The following is a 24,008-nucleotide window of genomic DNA, read 5'->3' as shown; positions in this document are numbered from 1 at the left end:
GTGTGTGTGTGTGTGTGTGTGTGTGTGTGTGTGTGTGTGTGTCTTTGAAAGGCAATGCAAACAAGCAGCCAGTTTTTGGGCCAGCGTTTTCCCAGCAGATAGTAATTCGCAGAGGGCCAAGCTTTCTCAGAAAACCTAAAACGGATGTATGATATTCTACTTTATCTGAACCCAAATGAATCATGTGCACTACCCTTTCTTTCTGCTTCTAAATGTACTTGGGCCTTTCTAATTGACTATGGGAGAGCTGTCAGAGATAGTCCTGGTGTCACACTCTACAAAAAATAATTAAACACCCATGTGAAGTGTGGGGCACTCTTATCATCAATTAGAATTTGCATCCTCACCTTCGTCTTCAATGTTTGTGTTTGCGTTTCTGTTTACGTTGTGTTTGTGTTGGGACAAGTTTGTGTTTACACGCAACCTCAAAGCTGGACATAGGAGGATCACACTTGCGTGAACTCTTATCATCATACATCACATTCATCAATATCTGTACCCAGACAGTAGCATCAAAGAGGCATCAAGAAAGCGCCTACGCCACCTAGTCCAGGCGTCTCTTCCGGGTTTTTAAACAGCTGGTGGATGGAAATAACGCTCACGCATGGCTTCAACTTGCAGCGTCGGCAAAAAATGGAAACGCTTTGCCGAAGTTGAAGCCACGCACACACTAGAGTCATTTCCATCCACCAGCTGTTTAAAAACCCGGAAGAGACGCCTGCTCGAGGTTGCTTTCTTGACGCTTATGTTTGGGTACAGGCATTATGTACTTTGCTCAGCCAATCAAATCATCGCTATGGTGTGATCAGCCAATCAAATCATTGCGTTTGTGTTCACACGCACAGACAAAGCTGGGCATAGGAAAAATCCCAGCACAGTATTGACATGCCCAAACACATACACAGAGAACAGCCTTCAAACAACAATAACTGAACATTTATTGTCATGCTGGCCAGGCCCAGTACCAAAGGTGTTTTGTCAAGCTGATACCTTTAAGATTGAAGCAACCTGGTAGAGAAACTCATTCCTCACAAGGATGGTACACATTTTCATCATCAAGTGATAGCGAAACCTCCTCCCTTCCCTCCATTTCTTCTCACTCCCATGACCCATCCCACTCACCCTGACTCAGTTTCTCAATCCTCTTTGCTGCTCCATGCTGAAGTCAGGCAACCATTAACTATTGTATATCAAAAGATACAGCCAGGCTAAACCCCACTATATCTGGCTTCACAGTGAGAATCTACTGGTGCTCTGAAGAAAGGGAATGCACTGTAGATATGTACTGGATTCAGTCAGTGACGAAGTGAAGTCTAGAGTAGACTACTCTAATACATGGGGGGGAAATATTCCTTTCTATAATTAGTGTGGTTGCCTCAAAGCAGTATTTTGCATTATCTGCCATTTGTAACAACAGGTACAATAGGCTAACAACACATTCTAGAAAGCATGCAATAGGCTATAACCCATACTTAAAAATCATGACTTCACAGACAAACTGGTATTGTGATTACTTTTAGAAGTTTTGGGGTGGGTGCTACTCTACTCCCAATTTAAACTTAAGCAATTAAGCCAACCACATAACTCTTATTTTAAAAAGGAGAATCTTAATCTACCAAGGACTCACATGGGATAACTGTGCTGCTCAACAACTTAACCTTAACCTAGCTAGAAACCTAAGATGAAGTCTCTCATCATCAGTGACATACTGTATCAGGGAGATGGTGCATCACTGGTGATGAGATTGTGGTTTAACCATAGCTAAAGCTATAACCTACTTTGGTCCCAAAGGTCACTCACATATTAGCATCTGAAAGGAGGAAGAACTGCTGAATAGGGGTCAGTCTGTCAAATGATGAGTTGATGACAAAATTCCTATTCTGTCCTGGGAGAAGTTCCTACATTAAAAAGCCTTGAAAGCATATAAGCGCAAATCCACATTGATAATTACTTCTCGAAACATTCTTAACTCTGGGGTTGATATATTTAGGATAATGCAGTAAAATTAAGCCCGATTTATTCCGTAGTTAATTTATTTCCACCACACATTCAATCATTTTGTAATCCGTAGTTAATTTATCCACCCACATTACTTCGTTCACGTTCAGTCATATATTTATATATTCCTCATCATTAGCCACACGTACGTCTGCCACAGTGTCTACTGTCTACAACTGCTGCAAGCTTAGCTTGGACTAAACATTGACAACCACGATCAAGTCGGTCGTATATCAATTGGCTTGTATTCCCTCGTAGTTTCAGAATCGTATCTAATTCTATTCTACAACACAGAATTCGGGTAACGGATTATTACCTGCTATGTGTTTCCTAGAAAACCTTTATAGTACATTTTCCATCCTGAGCCCATTCAACAGCCTTGAGTCCGAATGTCCGATCGAAGCATGCATGCACCCGGAGAGATTTGATCATAGTAGAATTTCACCAGGCACTTTTCATTTGTGCGCGGAAACCACCGCCCACCTTTAACCCGATTGGCCGATATGTTCTTCAGTCAGGAAGAAATGTGTTGTAGGCATAGCAACCATATAGAGGCGGGCCAACTAGGCCTATAGCCTATTGGATGATGATTCAAACATGACGCCCACAAAAAATATGAAAAAGGTTGTAGTGTGTTACTGACTGTAGCAATAATACTTCAAGTTTTTAAGTGTGGCGCTCAAGGTCATACAAAGGATGAACAATGACCAAACACAGGACTGAAGTTCACATTGTTCACTACAAGGCAAACTTCAAGAATTAAAAAATATTGACAGCCTGTTCTATATATATATATATATATATATATATATATATATATATATATATATATATATATATATATATGTGTATATATATATATATATATATATATATATATATATATATATATATATATATATATATATATATATATAAAGATAATAATAATAATTCAGCGTTTGTCGAAGAACACAATACATGAAATTGTCATCAATCATTATTGAACCATGAAGTAGGCTTACCGGACAACGTGCAGGTTTACAATTTACAATTTAGGCACTTATCAGTTAGCAGATGCTCTTAATCTTTTTTTAATCGATTTACACTTAACTTCATGGTTTTGAGGTTAGGTACAACTGTGAGGTTAGGGTAAGGTTAGGGATTTAGGGTTAGGCGTAGTTACTGTTTATTATGAGGTTATGGGTTAGTTTGGGTTAGGGTTTAGGCATAGTTTGTGTGTGTGAAGTTAAAGGTTAAGCTTTAGGCGCCACCTGGGGTGCGGACTGGGGCGGCAGTAGCTCAAGGGTAGAGTGGCCGAACAGGATGGCAACCGCAAGATTCCCAGTTCAAACCCGGGCTCCCCCAGAGTTAGTGTCAAAGTGTCCTTGATTAAGAAGACTCTGAACCCCTAATTGCTCCTGATGTGCAGGTTGGTGCTTTGCATGGTTTCCTCCGGCATCTGTGTGTGAATGGGTGAATGTAATGCACAATCTCTGTAAAGCACCTTGGATGAAGGTGCTATATAAATGCACCATTTACCTGTGCTACACAGACACACCAAAGGAAGAGAGTCCCTCCCCTGTATGCAGTAAGAACTCATGAGTCTCAAAATAGATTAGGCTATTGTTTACTATAAATACAGAAACCTTTGCACGAATGTTGGCTGCATGCAGTGACAACAGCTATACTGTGTCAACAAAACACAGTCTGGTGTTGTTTTATGTCTCAGGGTCTGCTTTGACACAATTGTGTGCATTCGGAAGAGAGATTTTCTGGTAATCAGAAGGTATACATCACAAAGTCAAAATCTATTTAGCTCTGTTGGGTGACCATGCAGCCATGTTTTGTTTTGTTGATGTGTTTATTTTATGGACCATTAATTAGTATTATTCTTCATAAAAAATGTTGTTCTTTGTTTTTATGCTTGTTTTTTCACTTTTTATACTAACTCTGCCTATTTTTGTATGCACTTCTTGTCCTCTCATTACAGTGATGGTACAGCATTTGTATGTCAATATATTATTGCCATTCTTCTGTATGTGGGCATTTCACACAAAACACATCATTATTTAATGGATGTCCTGAAATCCTGAATAAACTAAACTTGAAAACAATAATAAAAAATCTAAATCTTGGGAACACTACTGTGCTGGTGTGTTGTGTTTAGAAGTGTTGACTTCAGTCACAGTGAAAGAAACAGAAAAACTGTTGAATTTGTACAAGTTGCCAAAACTAAGTTCAGAAAGGAGGGCCTCTTCAAAAAGATAAAAGATTAGTTTAGGCTTGATTGTTTAAATACTGTATCAGATTAGTGAATGCACTCTGCTTAATGGAATTGGTATGGCCACCATACTCACAGATCTGCAGCCTGATGGCTCACACCCAGTTAGTGCACTGACAACTTGCATGTCTACCCTCTCTCTGTCGTCATTGTCTTGCCTCTACACTTGCTTATAAATAAAGCAGAAATTGCTTGCACAACCTCCAAATTAAAAATGCTGCATTCATAGGCTGACAGCTTTACACTCCAATATTATCTAAAACAAAGAAAATCAAACATTATCAACACATATGCCCATGGCCTATGCCTAATAAAAGTTGACACAATGCCGCATATCATCCCGATTCCCTGCAGGCTATTGTACTGTATGCCGGGCGTATTCTGTTGTATGCTTTATTAATTCTTTCCCGCGCTATACCCTTTCTGTATGTTACGGTTTAAACAAAATGCCGCAAATCATGAACACATTGTGTGATTTCCGTGAAATTGTGCACGCACATTCCCACTAGGCCGAAGAAATACCACTGGAACATTTTCAACTCAGCCTCATGGTGGCACTATAACTGGCCGATTAGTGTTTTCACCTTAAACTGCATGGATCTGTGTAAAACTTTGTATGCACACTCCCTAGAGGCCAAGGAAAAACCTTTGCCTGGAATCTTTCACATCTGCTGTTTATAGCACAACAAGAGGTCGACATATGTAAAACACCTTTTCTAATATTACTCCTTCAGATTGTACCCACATTTCATGAAAATCGGTACACATGCTCTCCATAGTCATGTGATCAAGACGGGTTTGTTTGATTTCTCATAATCCATCCAGATTGGCTACGATTGGCTTCTAAAGTTTTCAGGAGTAGCCTGCTTTGTACCCGTTTTGTACAAAGTCGCCACAACTCCTCAATTGCGGTGAAACTGTGCATGCATATATATTCCCACTAGGCTGAGGAAAAAATGCCACTTGACAGTTTTCAGCTTCATGGTGGCACTACAACAGCAGGCCAAGTCGCCTCACACACACACACACACACACACACACACACACACACACACACACACACACACACACACACACACACACACACACACACACACACACACACACACACACAAACATGTTTATATTACTCCTAAACATTTTGCCAAATATCACACACACTCCTATCCTCCTGGTGGAGACCTGTGTGCACTTTTTCTAGTTCAACATGTATTTAGATTGTAACTTGACTATATTCTATGAACCATTGTAATAAGTTGGGATATATCGTGGCATCTAAATTGAGCTCCTGTAGTTGGCATGCCCATTACCATCCTAACCAGTTTATTCTGGGATACCTGCAGCTTGGTATAGACGGCTGACCTGAGTGCCTCCGTCAGCCCTCTATACCAGGCCGTGCTGGCATAATCAAAGGGAGGCTGAACTAGACTGTTTGCCAGACAGACAGACAATGTTTGACTCATTGACATACAGCAAAATATTGCTCTGCAAAGAGCAGAGCTTTAACATTTCATGTTTTGAGGTTGGAAATAACCTTCAGGTGCATGGAAAGGAAAGCAAAACAATATATAGAAAAAAAGACCTGTGTGCAAAACCTTATATTTTTGCAAACAAACTGAATGACAGTCTTCTTGGATTCATCTATAAAAACAGATGAAACAGAAGATGATGTTTTGAGCCCTTAATCTACCATTAAAATATGCACAAATAAAATGAAATGATGTCAAAGCCTAGAAATTAATTATGTGTCAGTCTCTGCCACCTGTTGGTGTTGATGTTCCTATTTCTGTCCTCTGGAGTTCATACACTGGCTCAAATGTTCTCATTTGTCTCCCCCTAAAGGTTGATATGATTCATGTTTATAATAAACAAAGATATTGTAGTAGACAAATACATTTGTTTAAAATGCCTCAATAAACATTAAGTAGAGTTAACTGACTGTAATCATATTGCACAGTTAAAATCCTCTATCATCAGCTGACTATATTATTTACCTCAAGCGCAATATGCAATATATAATCAACACTGATGACACCAGCCACTAGATGTCCCCAAACCTTCAAAGAGGAGCAGTGTTGTTTTTGGCAGCAAATTTTTGTATGTCTTAGTGTTAGTCTAGTTTTAGTCGACTAAATGTCATAAAATTTTAGTCGACTAAATCTACAGTTGATTAAATTTGGTCGAGAAATTTGTATTTTGGCGGGCCTTGATGCTGTCGTAATGACACTTGCTGAAAATAGCGTGAGCTTGTAGATCTCTGGATCTCTTGTCAACTATTCGCCTCTTAACATTTTAGTCTAGTTGTTGACAAAATTGTCAATATAATTAGTCTTTTAGTCATCAAAGCTTAGTTTTCATTTAGTTTTCGTCAGTGAAAAAAGGTAGTCGACGAACATTTTTCATCTTAGTTTTAGTCGACGAAATCAACACTGAAGAGGAGACAGATTAATAGATGACAAGGGTCAGATGCAAGATACGTACCACGTACACCACATACCTGTTTGGCTAAACTGGCTGAAATCCTGCAGTGAGCAAGTAAAAAACATGGGTGTTATTAGAGATGCATATCTTAATTTACAAAACACAGTTTATTAGTTAGTTTATTAAGAGTTTAAGCGTATTAACAGGACTGATGATTATGATCAGGGTGTGACGTCACCAGACTTTACTATTCACCACACCAATCCGATGCAATCCTACCTGGAGGGGAGAGAACAGATGGTGTAGGTGAACGGAACACTGTCCATAGACTCCATACCCTCCCATGAGCTGTGGCGTTCCACAAGGAAGCATACTAGGGGCTTTATTGTTCCTAATATATTTAAACGACATGACATCAGCTTGTGACTGCAACTTGTTCCTGTTCGCAGATGACTCAGCACTGCTGGTCTCGGACAGGAACAAACTGCAGGTTGAAAAGGCCCTCAGCTCTTTACAACTGGGAAAAACTGAATCAATTATTTTTGGATCAAATAATCTCAGCAAGGCAGATGGCTGGCTTCTTGGTTCGTTAGAGTGGGTGACACGAAAAGATGAAATTACCTACCTAGGTTCCATCCGGGAGGCAAATCTTTCCGGTGATAAAATGGCCACCAATGTATTAAAAAAAGTCAACCAAAGAACAAGATTCCTATACAGGATCTCCTCACTGGTCAACAAAAACACTAACAGGAGCCCTCGTACAAGGTTTCTTCAACTATGCATGCACCTCTTGGTACCACAGCACCTCAAAGGCCCTTAAAACAAGGCTCCAGACTTCCAAAAACAAACTGGTTAGGCTACTACTGGGCCTCACCCCCCGAACCCACCTCATCCCTGCCCACTTTGACAGGCTGGAATGGCAGGCTGTACAATACAGAGTACATCTTTCAATGGGTCTGGTCCACAAGATTCGATACACCACCAAGATACCCATGTACCTTAAACGCCCTACCAACTGTCATTAAGACATGTGAATCCCTTGACTCCTTCAAGCTCTCAAAGGGCACCTACGGATGGCTGCCATTCGAAACTGGCCCCCGGCCGTAAAATCTGAATGACCCACCCACCTCTTTTTCCCTTCACTGTATACCGGTATGTTTTTTTCTCCCTTTTACCTCCTATATGATGATTTCCTGTTTGTGGCTATATAGAAGTGTACATTTGTGTCTCTAAATGTTATGATTAATTGAAAACGGTGGACCACTGGACCCTCTTGTAAACAATTAAGTGTAATGCTTTATGATGTCGTCCACTCACAGTTAACAGTTTTTGTATTCAATTGTGCTTGAAATATACTGTAATTCTGCTAACTGTTAATAAATACTTCAATCAATCAACCAACCAACCAACCAACCAATCAATCAATCAATCAATCAATCAATCAATCAATCAATCAATCAATCAATCAATCAATCAATCAATACCAAGTTGGGCATAGGGTGAGGACTGGAGGTGGTGGCATAATTGGAACATCACTTTCATATTTCTTTCTTTAGTGAACCGGTTAGCCTCTGTAGTCGACTCGGTACGCAGGGTTTTATTTTCGTTCGCATTAGCTTTGCGTTGAAGGTTGAACGGTGAACCCTTGAACCCCACGCCACTGAGCAACTTCCACTGAAATTAATATTGAAATTGAAATTGTCAAACCAATTCTAAACACTACAGATCCCATAATGCCTTTGATGTGAAAAACGCCAACTGCGCGTGCTCACGATCACAGCTACAGAAAAAATGGCGGCGGTGCTGCTGCAAGTGTTGGAACGAACGGAGATAAGTAAATTACCAAAAGCGGTTCAAAATAAACTCGAAAAGTTCCTTTTGGACCAGCAATATGAGATAGACTCGTTGAAGGCACAGCAGGAGCAATCCAGAGTCGACAACGGTAAGCTAAAGCCTGTTTGAGGTAGAAAGCTGAGGTAGCTGTAGCTTGTTTTGGCAATTATCCATTTAGCTGCGCGCCGTGTCGCGCATCAAAAATAGCCTATCTACAAGCTCTCAACGCATCGCGATGAGAAGCGGTGTAAGCTTTTAGATCGGCTATTTTCCATGCGCGACACGGCGCGCAACCAACTCGGACTTAGTTGTCTAGCTACTAGCTAGTAGTCACTAGTCACAAACATACCGTTTTTCATAGAGTGAACGAAGCCTGATCGATCAATAAAGCGTCACATTTTAACTAACTAGTATTTACTATTTAATACTATTTGTACACAATTTGGGCACAATTGAAGTCACACATGTCACATGGTCAAGCAAGTCACAGCTCACAGCACTGCCACACACGAACTTTCAACAGACACTTTGTGTCAGACAGTGACACATTTCAATGTGTGTTTTGTGTCTTGTCATTTATTTACCTCGGTCCCCAGAGCAACAATTCTTCGAGAAAGTGAGGCTGCTGGAACATTGCCAGGAAGAGTTTGTGCACCAGACTCATGATCACCATGCACTGAAAAAGGCGTTCGCTGAGCTTCGTAAGATTGTCTTGAATTTAATGATGGTTTAACACATACATTCTGCATGAATGTAATCTCATTTTCCACAAGGTGACATTCCCATTTCCTGTAACGAATCAGTTTATCATAGCTTCATTTTAGTTGGCTCCAGCAGCAGATTGGAACCATAAACGCATATTATGTTAGTAGACTAGTAGTTTACACTGATAATAAAAAATACTGTCTGCACTATAGTACCACTACTATTTATTTAAATTTAAGCGATGTGGCTACTTACTGGCTAGCCATTTTTATCACGATAGGGTTTTAAATGTTTCCCTTTTGATTATTCTTTTTTGAAATAGAGGAGGAACTAAATACCATTCGGGAGAAGAACAAGGAATATGAAGTTGCTCAAGAGAAATTATTATCAGAACAGGTAAGGGAAATGGAAGTTATCTATTTTAAGAGCTGGATACATGACCATGGTGGCTCTGGCAAATTTGTTTGGTTTTCAAAGTTATGTATTTTCTGTAAATACTATAGCAATCTGTTAATGTTTGTTGTGTACTACCATAGAAAGTTATGAAGTCAACATTTGCATTAGAGATAACTTGAATGTCCATGCCAGTTACAACTCACCAGTTGTAGCCAGCACAAGTACCAATATGTACAGTTGCTTAAAGCTAAAACATATCTTTTAGACTTTGCTGTCAAAAGCCAAAGAAGAACTGGAGGCAGAAAAACGAGAGCTTGTGCGAACATTGGAGAGGAGGTCCTTGGAAGTGGACAATCTTAATGGTATTGATGATTGCATTTGAAATGTATCAGAACATAGGCCTATAAGTGCTGACAAACAAGTTCAAGTTAATTTGCAGACCTTTGCACACATCATATTCAACTCTTGAGAAATTTGTTTTTCTCACCAGAGGACACCCGGAAGCTCAGTGACAGGTTGGTGGAAGTCAGCGCCTCCAAGATGGGGCTGCAAATGAACCTGGATGAGCTTGAAGCAGCAGAGGTGAACATAAAGGTAAGCCATAGGTCTAAATTCAGACCACTTGTTATTGGATGGATGTAAGTCCCATGCTTACTCATTGTGGCTGAGATGCCCCAGTGAAATCCACAGAAACTGAATGTTCTGCCGAAAAGAAGAGACCATATTGCCGATCCTACCCACCCCTGACTTCTATTTTTGGATTGGCTGTTCAGTACAGGGAGAAGCGTATGGACCAGGAAAAGGAGCTACTTCAGGGTCAGATAACCTGGCTGAACGAAGAGCTAAAAGCCAAGAGCGAGATGTTGCTGTCTCTGTCCCGCCAGAAGGGTAATGAGATCCTGGAACTTAAATGCAACTTGGAGAACAAAGAGGATGAGGTATGTCATTGTTTTCTCCTGTCCCTTTTTTGTATCTGCTTTTATCAGATGTTTTCGGTTGGAAAAATAAATTTATATGAATAATAATATGGTTAGTAGTATATAAGAGCTGACTTGAGATGCGAGTTGTGTTAATATGGTCACATAAGGCTCTCAAGAAGTGTTATTCCGTTTGAAGTTGAACAGATTGCAAGACCAAGTGGCTAGCTTGAAGACGTCAAATGAAAACCTTCAGAGACAGGCTGAAGACATAATTGGAAAATTGAAAGAGGTATGTGTATGGTTTTTCTTATGCCTGATTTATACTTTGTATATGATTTATACTTTGTATAAATCAGTTTGAATATTTTCTACTACCACCAAGATCTGCACCCGCAGATGCATCAGGCTTAAGAATGGTACAGCGAAAATAGCCAACCTACAGTACAAGATTACAACGTGGTGCGTCCATGACACGTGAACTTTTAGGTCTGCTTTTTTCTGTGTTGGACAAAATGTGCTTTTTTGCCTTCAATTGTGATAGCTACAATTACTTTAAGATGCAGTTCAGAAATTAGGATCACATATGTCTTAAAAAAAAAAAAAAATTGTTGTCCCTGTGTAAATGTTTCTTTGACAGCATTGTGAGATACAGTATCTCATTTGATTTGACATTTCCTTTCAGGCCAAGGAACAACAGGCAAACATGGAAGAGAAGTTCAGGAACGAGCTGAATGCGAACATTAAGCTGTCTAATTTATACAAGGTTGGTAGAGAATATGGTATAATATAGAATATAATATTATAATTAGACGTAATACTTTTAAGTTAATACTATTATGCCGCCACCACCACTACTACACCCTGCCTCTTTTTCTTTCCTAGCCTAATGTAAATGTCATCTCTTTTTTTTCTTCTTCTTCTGACATTCAAACTAGTACTAAACTACATGAGAAGAAAATGCCTTTGTGGTCATGTAGAATATTGACTAGTAGCCATTTGCTGGAAGCTAAAGTTATACCTCTGTTTGCAGGGAGCAGCAGCTGACTCTGAGTCGAAGAGTGAAGAGCTGAGTCGTGCGGTGGAGGAGCTGCACAAGCTACTGAAGGATGCTGGAGAAGGTGAGAAGCTGCGATAAATAGGCTATTTTCACAATTACTGATAAACGAATTGATTATTAGATTCAATTATTTGTTTTAACTGTTGCTCCCCTAGATGCTTTTTCTATAATTATTATTAGTTGCTTTGCTGCTAGTGGTAACTGCTATGTTGCCCTATTTCACATGTATACTGCGGAAAAACACAAAGAAATGCTCTCCCCACTACAGCAAACAAGGCCATGGAGGAGAAGCTAGAGGAAATGAATGGTGCCAAAGATGAGGCTGCCGCTGAGCTCAGGGAGAGGATACAGAGCCTAGAGAAAGAGTTGGACAATGCTAACGTACTGCTGTCAGACTGCAAATTCAGAGGTTAGTCTGTGCTCTTTTAGGTGCTTTTCACCCCTGATGGTGTCTTACTGTTTCAGTTTCATCTTGTCTGAACTTTCTTTTTGTATTGATAACATTATTGGTACATTATGATTGTCTTCGTTTTGAATTAAATCTACAACATAAGAGAGGTTAAGGTCAATTTAAACATTTTTAGATGTAACATTGTATTTCCAGGTCCTGCTGGTGCAGCCTCATTACTGTCAGAGGAGCATATGACCACCATGTCTCCGACAGCAGCCGCTGTAGCCAAGATAAAACCTGGCATGAAGCTGACTGAGGTTCATATTGCATATTGCTTTCTTTTACTAACTTGACCAAAATATCCCAAACTAATTACCGGTATGGTTCACAAACGTTTGAAAATGGACATGTGGCGTTTATGATCGTTTATGTGGCGAATTGTCTTACTCTGCAATGCATTCAGGTTACGTTGTTGCTGAAAGTAGTCTAAACTTACAGTTGTACTCAGTAATCATGAACCATCATTGAGTGTTATAATCTCCCCTGTACCGCAGCTGTACACAGCCTATGTGGAGAGCCAAGAACAGCTTCAGCTGGAGCGCTTGGAGAACAAGAGGGTGAACAAGTACCTGGATGACATAGTGCAGGAGGTGGAGGCCAAGGCTCCCATCCTTAAACGACAGAGAGATGAACACGAGCGCATGCAGAAGTCCGTTGCTAGCCTGTCTGCCAAGCTGGAACAGTCTGTGAAGGTGAGTCATTTAGACAAAGCTGGTTTTGTGCAGGAAGGGATGGGAGTATTCATTCATTAGCATTTCATTCATATCCTTTTGCCGCTATAGCAGTGATTTGTTTCTTATACTATCCGTGTGTCTACACATCTTCAGGATGTGCACCGCCTACAGAAGGAGGCTGATGAGGCCAACAAGTGCGCCTCTCTATTGGAGAGGGAAAACAGGAGGTGTGAGCTGCAGCTGATAGACATGGCTCAACAGGTGAGACTTTGCATGCACAATGTCAGGAGTGGCGTGTGTGATATGAGCCGGGAGAATCCCACACAATGCTCAAACCCTAACCACAAGCACGGGAGCAGCGCATGTTCGACCGAATGTCCAACCGTTGTTTCCGCATGTCGGCCCGTTGGTGTGTCTAATCTGCGTGTGCATCCCCTGAGAGCATGCCCCAAAATAAGTCGGACATTAGTTTTTCCAGACTTTTCTTCTAATGAATGTAATAATCTTTACATGGCATAGCTTTGTCACTGGTTGTCTTTGCCGACTATCCAAGCCCATACAATGATTTTAAATGTATCCAGACAATTGGAAGGCGGAGATTATATCCGATCATCTGGCTATGCGAGACCACATATAATTTGGAGTATGCTGCAGGCTGTTGCCTAGATGTCCTCCCAGCACTCGCCACTCAATAATGGCCATAAGAAGTTCTGTTTTGTGACGTCATGCTGTAGTGGCATAAAGTGATTGGTTTATTTAATACATACAGACTAGGGCTGACCCAAAATTAATCAGTGTTCAATCGATATGCACGGGAATCGATTTTGAAAATTTTAATCGAATAGTCATAAATAAAAAGCGTCCGCTTTTGGTCCGTGAGACGGCCCATTTTGGTCCGCGAGCCATGCTCGCGCCTCGCAGCACCTCGCAACGCCGCCTCCCCTCTCCCCCTCACTCGTGGTAACAACAAGGAAGACAACACACAGAACAGCTGCAGCCTGCAGTCATGCCGCCACAAAATAAATCTAAAGTGTGGTTGCATTTTAGAATATGCCAAGACAACAAAGAACAAGTAGTGTGTCAAATATGTGACAAGAAATTGGCGTATCACAAGTCCACGACGAGTTTGAAAAATCACTTGGAACAAGTATTATAATAAACGAAACGTGCTTCGGAAGCGAAACATAATACCCCATGGCTAATGTAAGGTTAGATTGTTATTATGTTTTTAGGTGCATGCGATAAATCTGGATGGTTCATCTGTAGCCTACTGTAATTCTGCAAACTGTTAATACATATTTCAATCAATCAAACTCACAGCAGCAATTGCGAGGTGCACGCATGCGGCTCGCGGAGCAAAGGAGAAATTGAGTTATTAAACACAATAGTATCAGTGCAACACTATACAGAAAATATGAACAGAGGCATTACTTCTCTTAACATAACGAAAACAAAACTCACAGCCGCAATTATCAGTGCAACACTATACAGAAAATATGAACCGAGGCATTACTTCTCTTAACCTGAGTAAACGAAAACAAAGTGCAGCATTACTTCTTTTTTTTTTTTACATAAATAAAACAAAGTGCAGGCCTGTGTGCTCACAGTGCTGTGCCTTCATTTGAGGCTAAATACCAGAATACTAAATTCTTGAATGAACACAAATAAAAGACAAAGTATAATTAAAAACTAAAGAAAACAATAAGTAGTCTTAATATAGGCTACTGAGCTTGCCTTTAGCTACAGGCCTTGATTGACACAATGACGACAGTCACTCTACTCACTGCTGTTGGTTTGTTTCCGTCCTTTGCTCCGCGAGCCGCATGCGTGCGCCTCGATCGCAATTGCTGCTGTGAGTTTTGTTTTCGTTATGTTATAAGAGAAGTAATGCCTCTGTTCATATTTTCTGTATAGTGTTGCACTGATACTATTGTTTAATTCCTCAATTCCTCCTTTGCTCCGCGAGCCGCATGCGTGCGCCTCGCAATTGCTGCTGAGTTTGATTGATTTAAATTATTAACAGTTTGCAGAATTACAGTAGGCTACATTTCAAGCACAAACTAAATACAAAGACTGTTAACTGTGAGTGGACGACCCAATTAAGCATTACACTGGTTTACAAGAGGGTCCCCTGCATGTTCAATTAATCAAAAGTAATAAGGCCTCGATTAAATGACGCTTTATTTACGGCAAGAGGAGAAGAAAAAATAAAAAGAGTTCATTCATGTTACGGTCGGGTGGTGCTTTCACATCTGAGTTTCAATCGGAAGAGATGCTAAATCCCTACATTTTCTGGATTATATATATTTTTTATTTGAGAGGTAATGCCTGTGTCAGGCAGTTGACTTGTTACGGTTGGATGTTTTATTAAGCCTAATTATTTGTGCGTCACTGCTTTCATGAAGGCTGCAACAGTTGTTGCTTATTGTTTAAAATAAATGAGACCGATCCAAGCATGCCTTTCTCTCCGCTATATTGTTGTTTATCGCATCGCACCCCCCCCCCCCCCCCCCGTTTGGGTTTCGAAGCGTCGACGATCAAATTTTTTTTTGAAATTGATCGATCATCAAATACGTGATCGAAGGTCAGCCCTAGCACAGACAAACCTTGTTCTAGATGGCAAATGACCATAGATATTTAAGTAAAACAGTCCCCTAGTTTGGGAGCGTTGATCTTCATTGCCATTTGGCAGGCAGCACAAATGGTGAGTTTGGAACTTTGACACAGAAATGGAATCGATACAATTGGTGTGAAAGTGTGCTTGTTTGCTTGTTGTAAGGTGTAATACACAGACAAGAACATTAATGTATACTTGGTTGTAAATGTTGTTCTAAGCCTAGAAAGAAATAGCTTTTAGTTGTCCATCTGAAGAAAATTGTAGTGAGTTTCATCAAGGGAGACCTATGTCAATAAAAAAATAAAAATTATTTAGACTTCAATTTCACATCTTTCCACATGACATTTTCCATTGAGGTCAAATAAAAGTGTTTATGAAAAGACAATGATGTGGCACTAGTCTTGTTAAACCACATGCTGTTCTTCCCATAGACATATAAAGGTAGACGCCTCTTCCGGCTCTGGGGCGTCTTTATCTCAACGGAAGGCAGCGGCGATGCGTGATTGGATTGCATTGGCAAGCTTTCCTGAGATTCCTTGCGTAGCATAGCGGAAGCAAAACGAAAGGGGACGTTCGGTAGGCCAATCCGAGGCAGGACTCCCCCTTTCCCAGTAGCACTTGCCTTCCGAGATTCCGCTTGACTTCTTCCTCATGTTGGAGACTAAATGAAAGTGCAGCGACTAATGAGGCATCTATATTTTTTTAATATCTATGGTTCTTCCCACCTACAGGTGCGCATACTGCTGCTGGAGCTGGAGGAAGCCCGTGGGAACCATGTGGTCCATGAAGAGGAGCTGAGCTCAGCTGACATCAGCAGCACGTCAGAGGTGATCAGCCAGCACCTGGTGACCTTCCGCAGCGTAGAGGAGCTGCAGCAGCAAAACCAGCGCCTCCTGGTGGCCATTAGGGATCTCAGTGAAGCCCAGGAGGAAGAGGAGTTAGAGACTGCAGGCAGCAAGTAAGAGAGATAAATGACAGTTCATACAATGGGTCACAATGTCTGTTTAGTTGTACCCAAATGTTTCTCTTGTTTGTGAGATGTTGAGACACAACAAGAATAGACCATAAAATAATCTATGTGTTTTTGGAAAGTAGGTGACCTGCCCAGTGTTTTAAAAGTATAGGGTTAAACCCTGTTATCTTATGCATGCGATTTTGACTATAGTCACTGTAATTCTAAATGAACTACCCTAGGCGCAGTTGGGTGGAGTGCAGTCTGTAATTCTAAATGAACTACCCTAGGCGCAGTGAGGTGGAGTGCAGTCTGTAATTCTAAATGAACTACCCTAGGCGCAGTGAGGTGGAGTGTAATTCTAAATGAACTACCCTAGGTGCAGTTAGGTGGAGTGCAGTCTGTAATTCTAAATGAACTACCCTAGGCGCAGTTAGGTGGAGTGCAGTCTGTAATTCTAAATGAACTACCCTAGGCGCAGTGAGGTGGAGTGCAGTCTGTAATTCTAAATGAACTACCCTAGGCGCAGTGAGGTGGAGTGCAGTCTGTAATTCTAAATTAACTACCCTAGGCGCAGTGAGGTGGAGTGCAGTCTGGAGAAAGCCCAGTCTGAGCTGGAGGGTCTGAAGGAACAACGTAACCAGCATATGCAGCTGACCGAGTCCATTGTCAGGCAGAGGGACATGTACCGTGTACTCCTGGCCCAGGCCACAGGAGTCAGCTTCCCTCAGCAAGGTATCGTACACCAAGAAATCTATTTATATTCAGCTATCTTATTGTACTTTAGTGTGCACTGCACTTTACACTTTAGTTGGGTCTGGAGCTACTGTACTGACCTAATTGTTCCTAAGGAACGGGACAAGAGGATTTGTCCCTGACCTCCACTCCTCGCCGCTCACCGGCAACCACGCCCACCACAGCCACGCCCATTGCACTTGTCTCCATGACTCCAGAGTCTGCTGAAGCTGTGGAGGCTAAGGCCGCCCTGCGACAGGTGAGTGTCAGTTCCACTGTGAGTCTGTTGTGGTGGATTGAGTGGAAGTGGTGATGTGCATATTGTGGAAGTTCTGAAGACAGCAGATGACAACAGGGTATTTTTAATTAACCAGAAGATGACAACGCTGTGTAATTTTTCAGCAACATTTGGAGCCCATTAAACATGTTAAACATATTCTGTGTCATCCGTCTGATGTGGATAAACCCTGCTTCCGAACCTTGTGGTAACCAGGTTCTGAATTTCACTATCAACTACTAAAATGTCCCCAAACCTTCCCTAGATCAGTTGTTGTGGGCTGGTTTATCCATCAACCAGAGTGGCTTGGCTAAATGTTGTGTTGTACACTAGAGGGCAGTATACTCCTACTCTACTACCAACTTAATGTTATAAGTATGTGAGAATGTGTGTCTTGTTGCATCTGCAGTTGCAGGAGGTGTTCTCCACCCACAAGAAGGAGCGTGTGGAGAGTAACAAGGCTTCGGCAGAGCAGAATGAGAGGATGCAGGAGCAGCTGTCTGACCTACGCTCCCAGAATGCCAAGATATCCACCCAGCTGGAGTTTGCCTCCAAGAGGTAAGAGTGGAAGTCAAAACATGTTCAAGGCCCCCCAGCGACAATAAATAAACAACCCCTCTTAGCCAGTCTGAGGTTGGCTGTGCGTCACGGCTTATAGTCCAGTGCGGCTTGTATATGTACACATTCGTTTTTTGCCCTAAATTTTGCTGGTGCGGCTTATATTCAGGTGCGCTTTATAGTCCGGAAATCGGACGGATAACGGCGGTGCACACACGGATTCGGGTGACAAAAAAGCTCATCCGCTGGTCTCTAATATTCACCTATTATGACATGGGAAGTTATGCTTCATGTGGTCAATTTCCAGTAGATTTCCTGCTGCTTTCCTCTCTTTTGTTTGTCACATTATTGTCTGGTCTGGTAAAAAAGCCTGACATTGGACCACAGGCTTGTATTGTATTTTATTGAGCCATGAACCTCAACAACAGAAACAATGACTCTCTACTGCACAAAGTAACTGATAATTAAGAGCTCTTGTCCATCAACTCAATATCTCAAATTATTCTGAGTTTGCCCAACATTAGAAATGGATGAAAATTGTATTTTGGAGAACTAACATACTTCATTCAATCTGATGATGGTGAATAGGTATGAGATGCTGCAGGACAATGTGGAGGGCTACAGGAAAGAGATCGCCTCCCTCAGGGAAAAGGGGCAGAAGATGGCTGCTGCCGCCCAGAAGAGTGAGCTGGCAATTCACACCATGACACAAGACCTGAGGGCTGCTCAGGAGAAACTCACCATGGCTGAGGTGTTTATTATTTATTATGTGTTTTAAGCAACATTGTGGTGAATATTCTACATGGCAGGTGTTATTTTGTCATGCTTTTCATAACAAGTGTTGTAAAATGTTGAGGCATGTCTCCTCTACCAACTCAGGGTGGCGCTGAAAACCTGCGTAAGGAGAAGGACCTGCTAAAGATGGTAGAGTCCAGACTGATGCAGGAGAAGGAGACCATCCTCAGCCAGCAGAGGAACCAGAACCTGCTGCTTACCAACCTTCAGACCATCCAGGTAATTAACCTCGGTGTGCTCACACACACACACACACACACACACACACACACACACACACACACACACACACACACACACACACACACACACACACAGCTCAAGAAATTCATTAGTAGTTGAGCCTGTACTTTGCTGCGCTGCACAGGTTTCCTTCCCCTTGGTTGTCACCATAGAATCTGGCACAAAGAAAGTTGCTGTTTCAATGTATCGGAACTATACAGGCTATACTACAGGCTCAAACTAAATATTGTGACAGTCACAGAAATGTCCCAAACACTGACAGACTGGCAGCCATAAGTAATTGAGACATGGGAGCAATACTTTAAGGGAGAAACGACTCCCCCTCCATTAATGTTAACCTCCAACGTGTCGTAGGCCACTCTGGATCGCTCTGAGACGGACACCCGTCAGCGTCTCAACAGCCAGGTGGAGAAGCAGGAGAGGGAGCTCTCTCAACTGCAGAAGAGGCTGGAGCACGAGGTGGAGCAACGCCATCTGCTCAACAGGAACCAAGATGTAAGCATGGACTCTCGCCAATTGTCACCCATCCGTTTTTACCTGCTTTTGCACCACAGAATGATTTGTCTCCCATCCTCCTTTTTTGACATCCACGCCCACTCTTTGAAGCGGGGCGATTTAAAATAAAATCAAAAGGTTGAAGTAAAACATGGTAAACTCATCTCTCCGTGCCTCTCCATGTCCTTTTTTCACTCAGATCCAGTTGATGGAGGCCAAGAGGCAGCTAGAGACTCAAGTGGCTCTGTACCAGAAGACCAGGGAGCTTCTCACTGCCACCCAGCTGGAGATGAACACTCTCAGGCAGCAAGGAAGTGGGGAGGCCCGAATGGTGCTCAGTGCTCCGACCACACCCACTCTGGGCTTCAGAGGTTTGTACACAGTTATTTTATGAATTTGATGAAATATCACATTCTGTGACCCCAGTTCTAGGCTAATATGCTTAGCTTGAAAGGATGTTATCGTGAGTTCAGTTCTCAAAGTCTGTAGGAGTCACGTGAGTTACTGAAGTCAATGTCAACTTAACCTTGTTTTAGTACTTTTCATCCAAAGGAAATGGCAGCCAATTGAATCCGTCCAGTCACAGTCCATTAAATATTTTATTTCAATTGGTATATTTTGTGTCCAATATTTAGACATGTCTTACTTTATTTTTATGTTTGTCGTAATTTATTAGATGGCGATCCGAATTTATGGCTCTCATTTGCTCATGTGGGTTTCAGGCAAAACATAGAAAAAGACCCCAATGAAATATTTAAGCAGTCAGCTTTGAAAATGTTGTGGTTGGTTAAGCACAATTAGAACTAAAATGGTAGTTTTATTAGTCGTAGTTCGTATTGCTCTCTATCACTCCTTTACTTTGACCTCATTGTTACTGTTAGGCAGAAGCCTTATAAATCCAAAACCATGACTTTTCAGGAAATGGAAAAAAGGACCTGTGTTCCAGACAGTTCCAATGGATCCAATGTAGTTATTTAGGCATGAGTTCTCGTTAATACTTTTCATTGTAGAAACAAACCCAGTTTCAACCTGGTGTCTGTATTTTTTCTAAATTGTAAACATTGTTTTTTGCTACTTTGTAGGACATACAACAAAGTACTATTAAATACAGAAATAAACAAAGGGGAAATATGGAGATGCAAGCTTTCTGGCAGACGGCAACGTCATCCAACCAATGTAAACTATGCACTGCTCACTGTGCTGTGACATCACACCCCTCCCACCTATCACCTGCAGGTGTTCAGGTGTCAGATCAGGACAGCGAGGACCTGCGTGGTCGCCTGCAGCAGGCAGAGACCCGGGTGGAGGACCTGGCAGAGCGCCTGAAGGGGGCTAGCTCCAGCATGGAGCAGTACAGAGCCATGGCTCAGAGTCTGGAGGAGTCATTAAACAAAGAGAAGCAGGTGGGTCTAGTATACTGTGATGTTTGTTGGGGATGACGCAATCCCAACAAGCCACATTACTTTACCACCACTTAAACAGATGCCTATTCACCACAAATGAAGTTACAGGATCACATTGAGATGCATGCATGTTATAGATATTGCCATGGGGAGGGGTGTTATTATAGCCTGCATGTCTTCATGAGGCGTTGTCCTGTGGTCTGGGTCTAGGTGACGGAGCAGGTGCGCTCCTCTATTGAAGGCCGCGTGAAGGAGGCCGCGGAGCAGCTCATGCAGCTGGAGAAAAAGCTTCTGGAGGCAGAGAAGGCAAAGCAGGAGGTGGAGGAGGAAAAGAGGAGAGCCCTGGTCTCTGTTGAGGAGCAGGTACAGCAAAGAATGACAAATGCAGTTAATCAACACAGTATTGTACTGCATATTAGCTCGTGCAGCTCATTTTAGCTTGCATGGGCAAAAGTGTTGCAGTATTCACTTTGACATTTCTGGACTCTAAATCTCCTTTTTAGAGGGATGTGCAACAAAAATATTGAAATGCATTTTATTATATCGCTGTGTGTGTGTGTTAGATGAACGAGCTGAGGAAAAGTCTGAGCAGTGTTCAGGAAAACCACAAGGAGGCGTTGCAGAAAGCAGCCGTGGCTGAGGCCCAGCAGAAGCAGGCTGTATTGGACAGCCAGGAGCAGGTCAGGAACCTGAACTGATATAGCTTGGTGCAGTTTGACTAACATGTCTTTACTGATACAGTTTCTTACTTTTCTTAAATGTATTATTATTATTATTTTCTGTTTCCCAGGCTAAGCTGGCGGCTGAAGCCCAGGATAAATATGAGCGGGAGATGATGCTGCATGCGGCTGATGTGGAAGCCCTCCAAGCAGCCAAGGCCCAGGCCCTGCAGGCTGCTGAGTTCAAGCACCAGCTGGAGGAGAGGGCACAGAGAGCCAGTGCTCAGCTGCTGGAGGCCAGGGTGTCTTGGGAGACGCAAGAGGGGATCTTCAAGGTTGGTACCAAAAAGATGAGTGGATACAAGGATTGGTCAATATTATAGAAATAACTCATGCCACAATATGGTACAATATTGGCATTATTATTTATACCAACACTGGCCTATGCAGGGACCAGGCATAGCCCACCTGGTTATGCAATACCCGTTGAACCTGTACTCCAACAACCACCCGTTGTTGGAGTGTGCCGTACTCATTACCACAGCACTAATGATGTTAGATATTACAATCTATGGGTTATTTATAAATGTGTACAGGCCTCGGTAACGATGTAAGTTGGGAATGCATTCTGCCAGACAAATCTTGTCCCGGCACTGCCATTTTGCTACTGATTTGCAGAGTCGAAAAAAGTTTTAGTTTGGATGCTGCAAAAGCCTGGATGTAAAGGTCAACTAAATAAATGTATACTGTGATAAAATCACTTGTATATATTATATAATGAATTACGAATGCCTTCCAGGAAGAGATGTCAAAACTGGAGACCCGCTCTGAGGAGCTGCAGAGACAGAACACACTCCTTCATGAGCAGATCCAAACCATGAGCAGCAAGATGGCTGCTAATCTGCAACGTGCTGCCAACGAGAGCCCGATGAACATTTCTCTCACTGAGGAGGGAAAATCTCAAGACCAAGTCCTGGAGATACTCAGGTGAAAAAGAATTATGTAAAAAAATAACAAGCTTTAATATGGGAAAGAAACATTGAAGTGCTAACTCGGAGCTAAATTGTGCCCCTGTGCTCTTCCAGGTTTGTGCGTCGGGAGAAGGAGATTTCAGAGTCTCGTTTCGAAGTGGCCCAGGGGGAGAGCCTGCGTCACCGTCTGAGGGTGCAACACCTAGAGCGAGAGCTGAAGGAGGCTCAGGACAGCCTGAACGCAGTGAGGGAGAGAATGCAGGTCAGTGTTACTGTAGGTGTATAGGTCCCCTGACCTATATACATTAAACGTGGTAAAAACTGGAAATTCTACTATCAGTTGTAGCTTAGCTAGTTACAGTACGCTAGTTACCACGTAAAAACGGCCAAAATTCCCGCGTGCACTCCCGCGCACGCACGCAAGCCGTCTTTATATGCATTATGGCTCATAATCTGGTCAAAATGCGATATTCGGGGCTTCATAAGACCATATCTCATAAGAGATCATACGATCAAAAACGATTTTCAGACACACACATTTCAGAGTTAAATAACTAGAGGTTCAGCCCTACGCAGAGCATACGATCGTAGGGAGTGGAGCGGGGGGGAAAGCTGCTCCTCGCTCCAGGGGGCTGTGGTGACACTCGCTCAATCGCATGTTGATTTCACCCTGCTCTGCTCCTCGCCGCTCACCTCGATTTTCGCACCGGTCACTCCGCTCAGAGCCGTCAGCTCAACAGCACAAATTTAAGTATTTTGCTGCGTGTCCGAAACGTGTAGCATGAGTGCCTGAGACGCCTGCTCCCCTTCCTGTATCCTTTTAGACATGGCATTTAGAAGTATGTCCAAGTGTTGGTGTGTTAAACCTTGTCGTCTGACTAGGTGACGGCCAAGACGCTGGCTCAGCACGATGAGCTGATGAAGAAGACGGACACCATGAGTGTCCTGATGGAGACCAACAAGATGCTGAGAGAGGAGAAGGACAGGGTGGATCAGGAGCTTCAGCAGACCCAGGCCAAGGTACTGTAAGAGCTGTGTTCAGTGAAAGGATCCTGTTGATTGTTTGTATGCATGTAACCTTTAAGAGACTCTCATTGAGGTATGAAACCGAGATAGACCTGGCCAAAACGGGGCCAAATCAGTACAGCAGATTACAAAATGATAACTAACAAGTTCACTCAAACAATAAAATAAAGAAAGTAGTAGTGTAGTGTTGTAGTTTGTTGAGGAGGAGGGAACACTGAGCTTTATCAAGTATACTAATATTTTTCAAACTATAGAAACTAAATCACTTATTATACTTATACCCTTTCTCCCCCTGCGTCATTCAGGTGCGTAAGCTGGAGTCTGACATCATGCCGATGCAGCAGGCGAACTCTGAGTTGAGTGAGAAGAGCAGCATGCTGCAGGCTGAGAAAAAGATTCTGGAAGAAGAGATCAAACGCTGGAAGAACCGCACTCAGGTCAGCTGGATACCTAGACTAGAACACTATAACTGGAGGAAAATGTCACGTTGGCAAAGTATTGTATGGTCACATTTGTATCTTGTTGAAAGACGGAGAATGCAAATATTTAGTTTTAACTT

The 24,008-nt window shown here is 42.2% G+C and overlaps 2 protein-coding genes across 4 annotated transcripts in view; one reads left to right on the top strand and one right to left on the bottom strand.

The window, feature by feature from the left end:
- fcho1 (FCH and mu domain containing endocytic adaptor 1) overlaps positions 1-2,423 on the bottom strand; it is a 44,535-nt gene extending 42,112 nt beyond the window's left edge. The window contains exon 1 of the mRNA XM_080769321.1: positions 2,315-2,423. The gene's annotated coding sequence lies outside the window, so the exon portion shown is untranslated. The remainder of the gene's footprint in view (positions 1-2,314) is intronic.
- A 6,050-nt stretch (positions 2,424-8,473) lies between these two features.
- Positions 8,474-24,008, top strand: part of tprb (translocated promoter region b, nuclear basket protein) — a gene marked incomplete at its 5' end in the record, with an annotated part of 28,440 nt that continues 12,905 nt past the window's right edge. For all 3 annotated transcript variants that reach the window (XM_080770220.1, XM_080770219.1, XM_080770218.1), the window contains 29 exons: positions 8,474-8,624; positions 9,112-9,216; positions 9,543-9,616; positions 9,882-9,978; positions 10,107-10,210; positions 10,390-10,554; positions 10,733-10,825; positions 11,219-11,299; positions 11,567-11,654; positions 11,862-12,002; positions 12,198-12,301; positions 12,539-12,736; positions 12,872-12,979; positions 16,067-16,293; positions 16,859-17,022; positions 17,139-17,281; positions 17,709-17,857; positions 18,446-18,608; positions 18,737-18,871; positions 19,250-19,390; positions 19,590-19,761; positions 20,627-20,793; positions 21,004-21,156; positions 21,357-21,473; positions 21,584-21,787; positions 22,252-22,439; positions 22,538-22,685; positions 23,306-23,443; positions 23,755-23,886. In XM_080770220.1, coding sequence (XP_080626346.1) covers positions 8,474-8,624; positions 9,112-9,216; positions 9,543-9,616; positions 9,882-9,978; positions 10,107-10,210; positions 10,390-10,554; positions 10,733-10,825; positions 11,219-11,299; positions 11,567-11,654; positions 11,862-12,002; positions 12,198-12,301; positions 12,539-12,736; positions 12,872-12,979; positions 16,067-16,293; positions 16,859-17,022; positions 17,139-17,281; positions 17,709-17,857; positions 18,446-18,608; positions 18,737-18,871; positions 19,250-19,390; positions 19,590-19,761; positions 20,627-20,793; positions 21,004-21,156; positions 21,357-21,473; positions 21,584-21,787; positions 22,252-22,439; positions 22,538-22,685; positions 23,306-23,443; positions 23,755-23,886 — 4,050 coding nt within the window. The remainder of the gene's footprint in view (positions 8,625-9,111; positions 9,217-9,542; positions 9,617-9,881; positions 9,979-10,106; positions 10,211-10,389; positions 10,555-10,732; positions 10,826-11,218; positions 11,300-11,566; positions 11,655-11,861; positions 12,003-12,197; positions 12,302-12,538; positions 12,737-12,871; positions 12,980-16,066; positions 16,294-16,858; positions 17,023-17,138; positions 17,282-17,708; positions 17,858-18,445; positions 18,609-18,736; positions 18,872-19,249; positions 19,391-19,589; positions 19,762-20,626; positions 20,794-21,003; positions 21,157-21,356; positions 21,474-21,583; positions 21,788-22,251; positions 22,440-22,537; positions 22,686-23,305; positions 23,444-23,754; positions 23,887-24,008) is intronic.

The sequence above is a fragment of the Protomyctophum bolini genome (assembly GCF_963924005.1).
Source record: "Protomyctophum bolini genome assembly, chromosome: 8".
Lineage (NCBI taxonomy): Eukaryota > Metazoa > Chordata > Actinopteri > Myctophiformes > Myctophidae > Protomyctophum > Protomyctophum bolini.
This window is presented reverse-complemented; position numbering and strand designations above follow the sequence as displayed.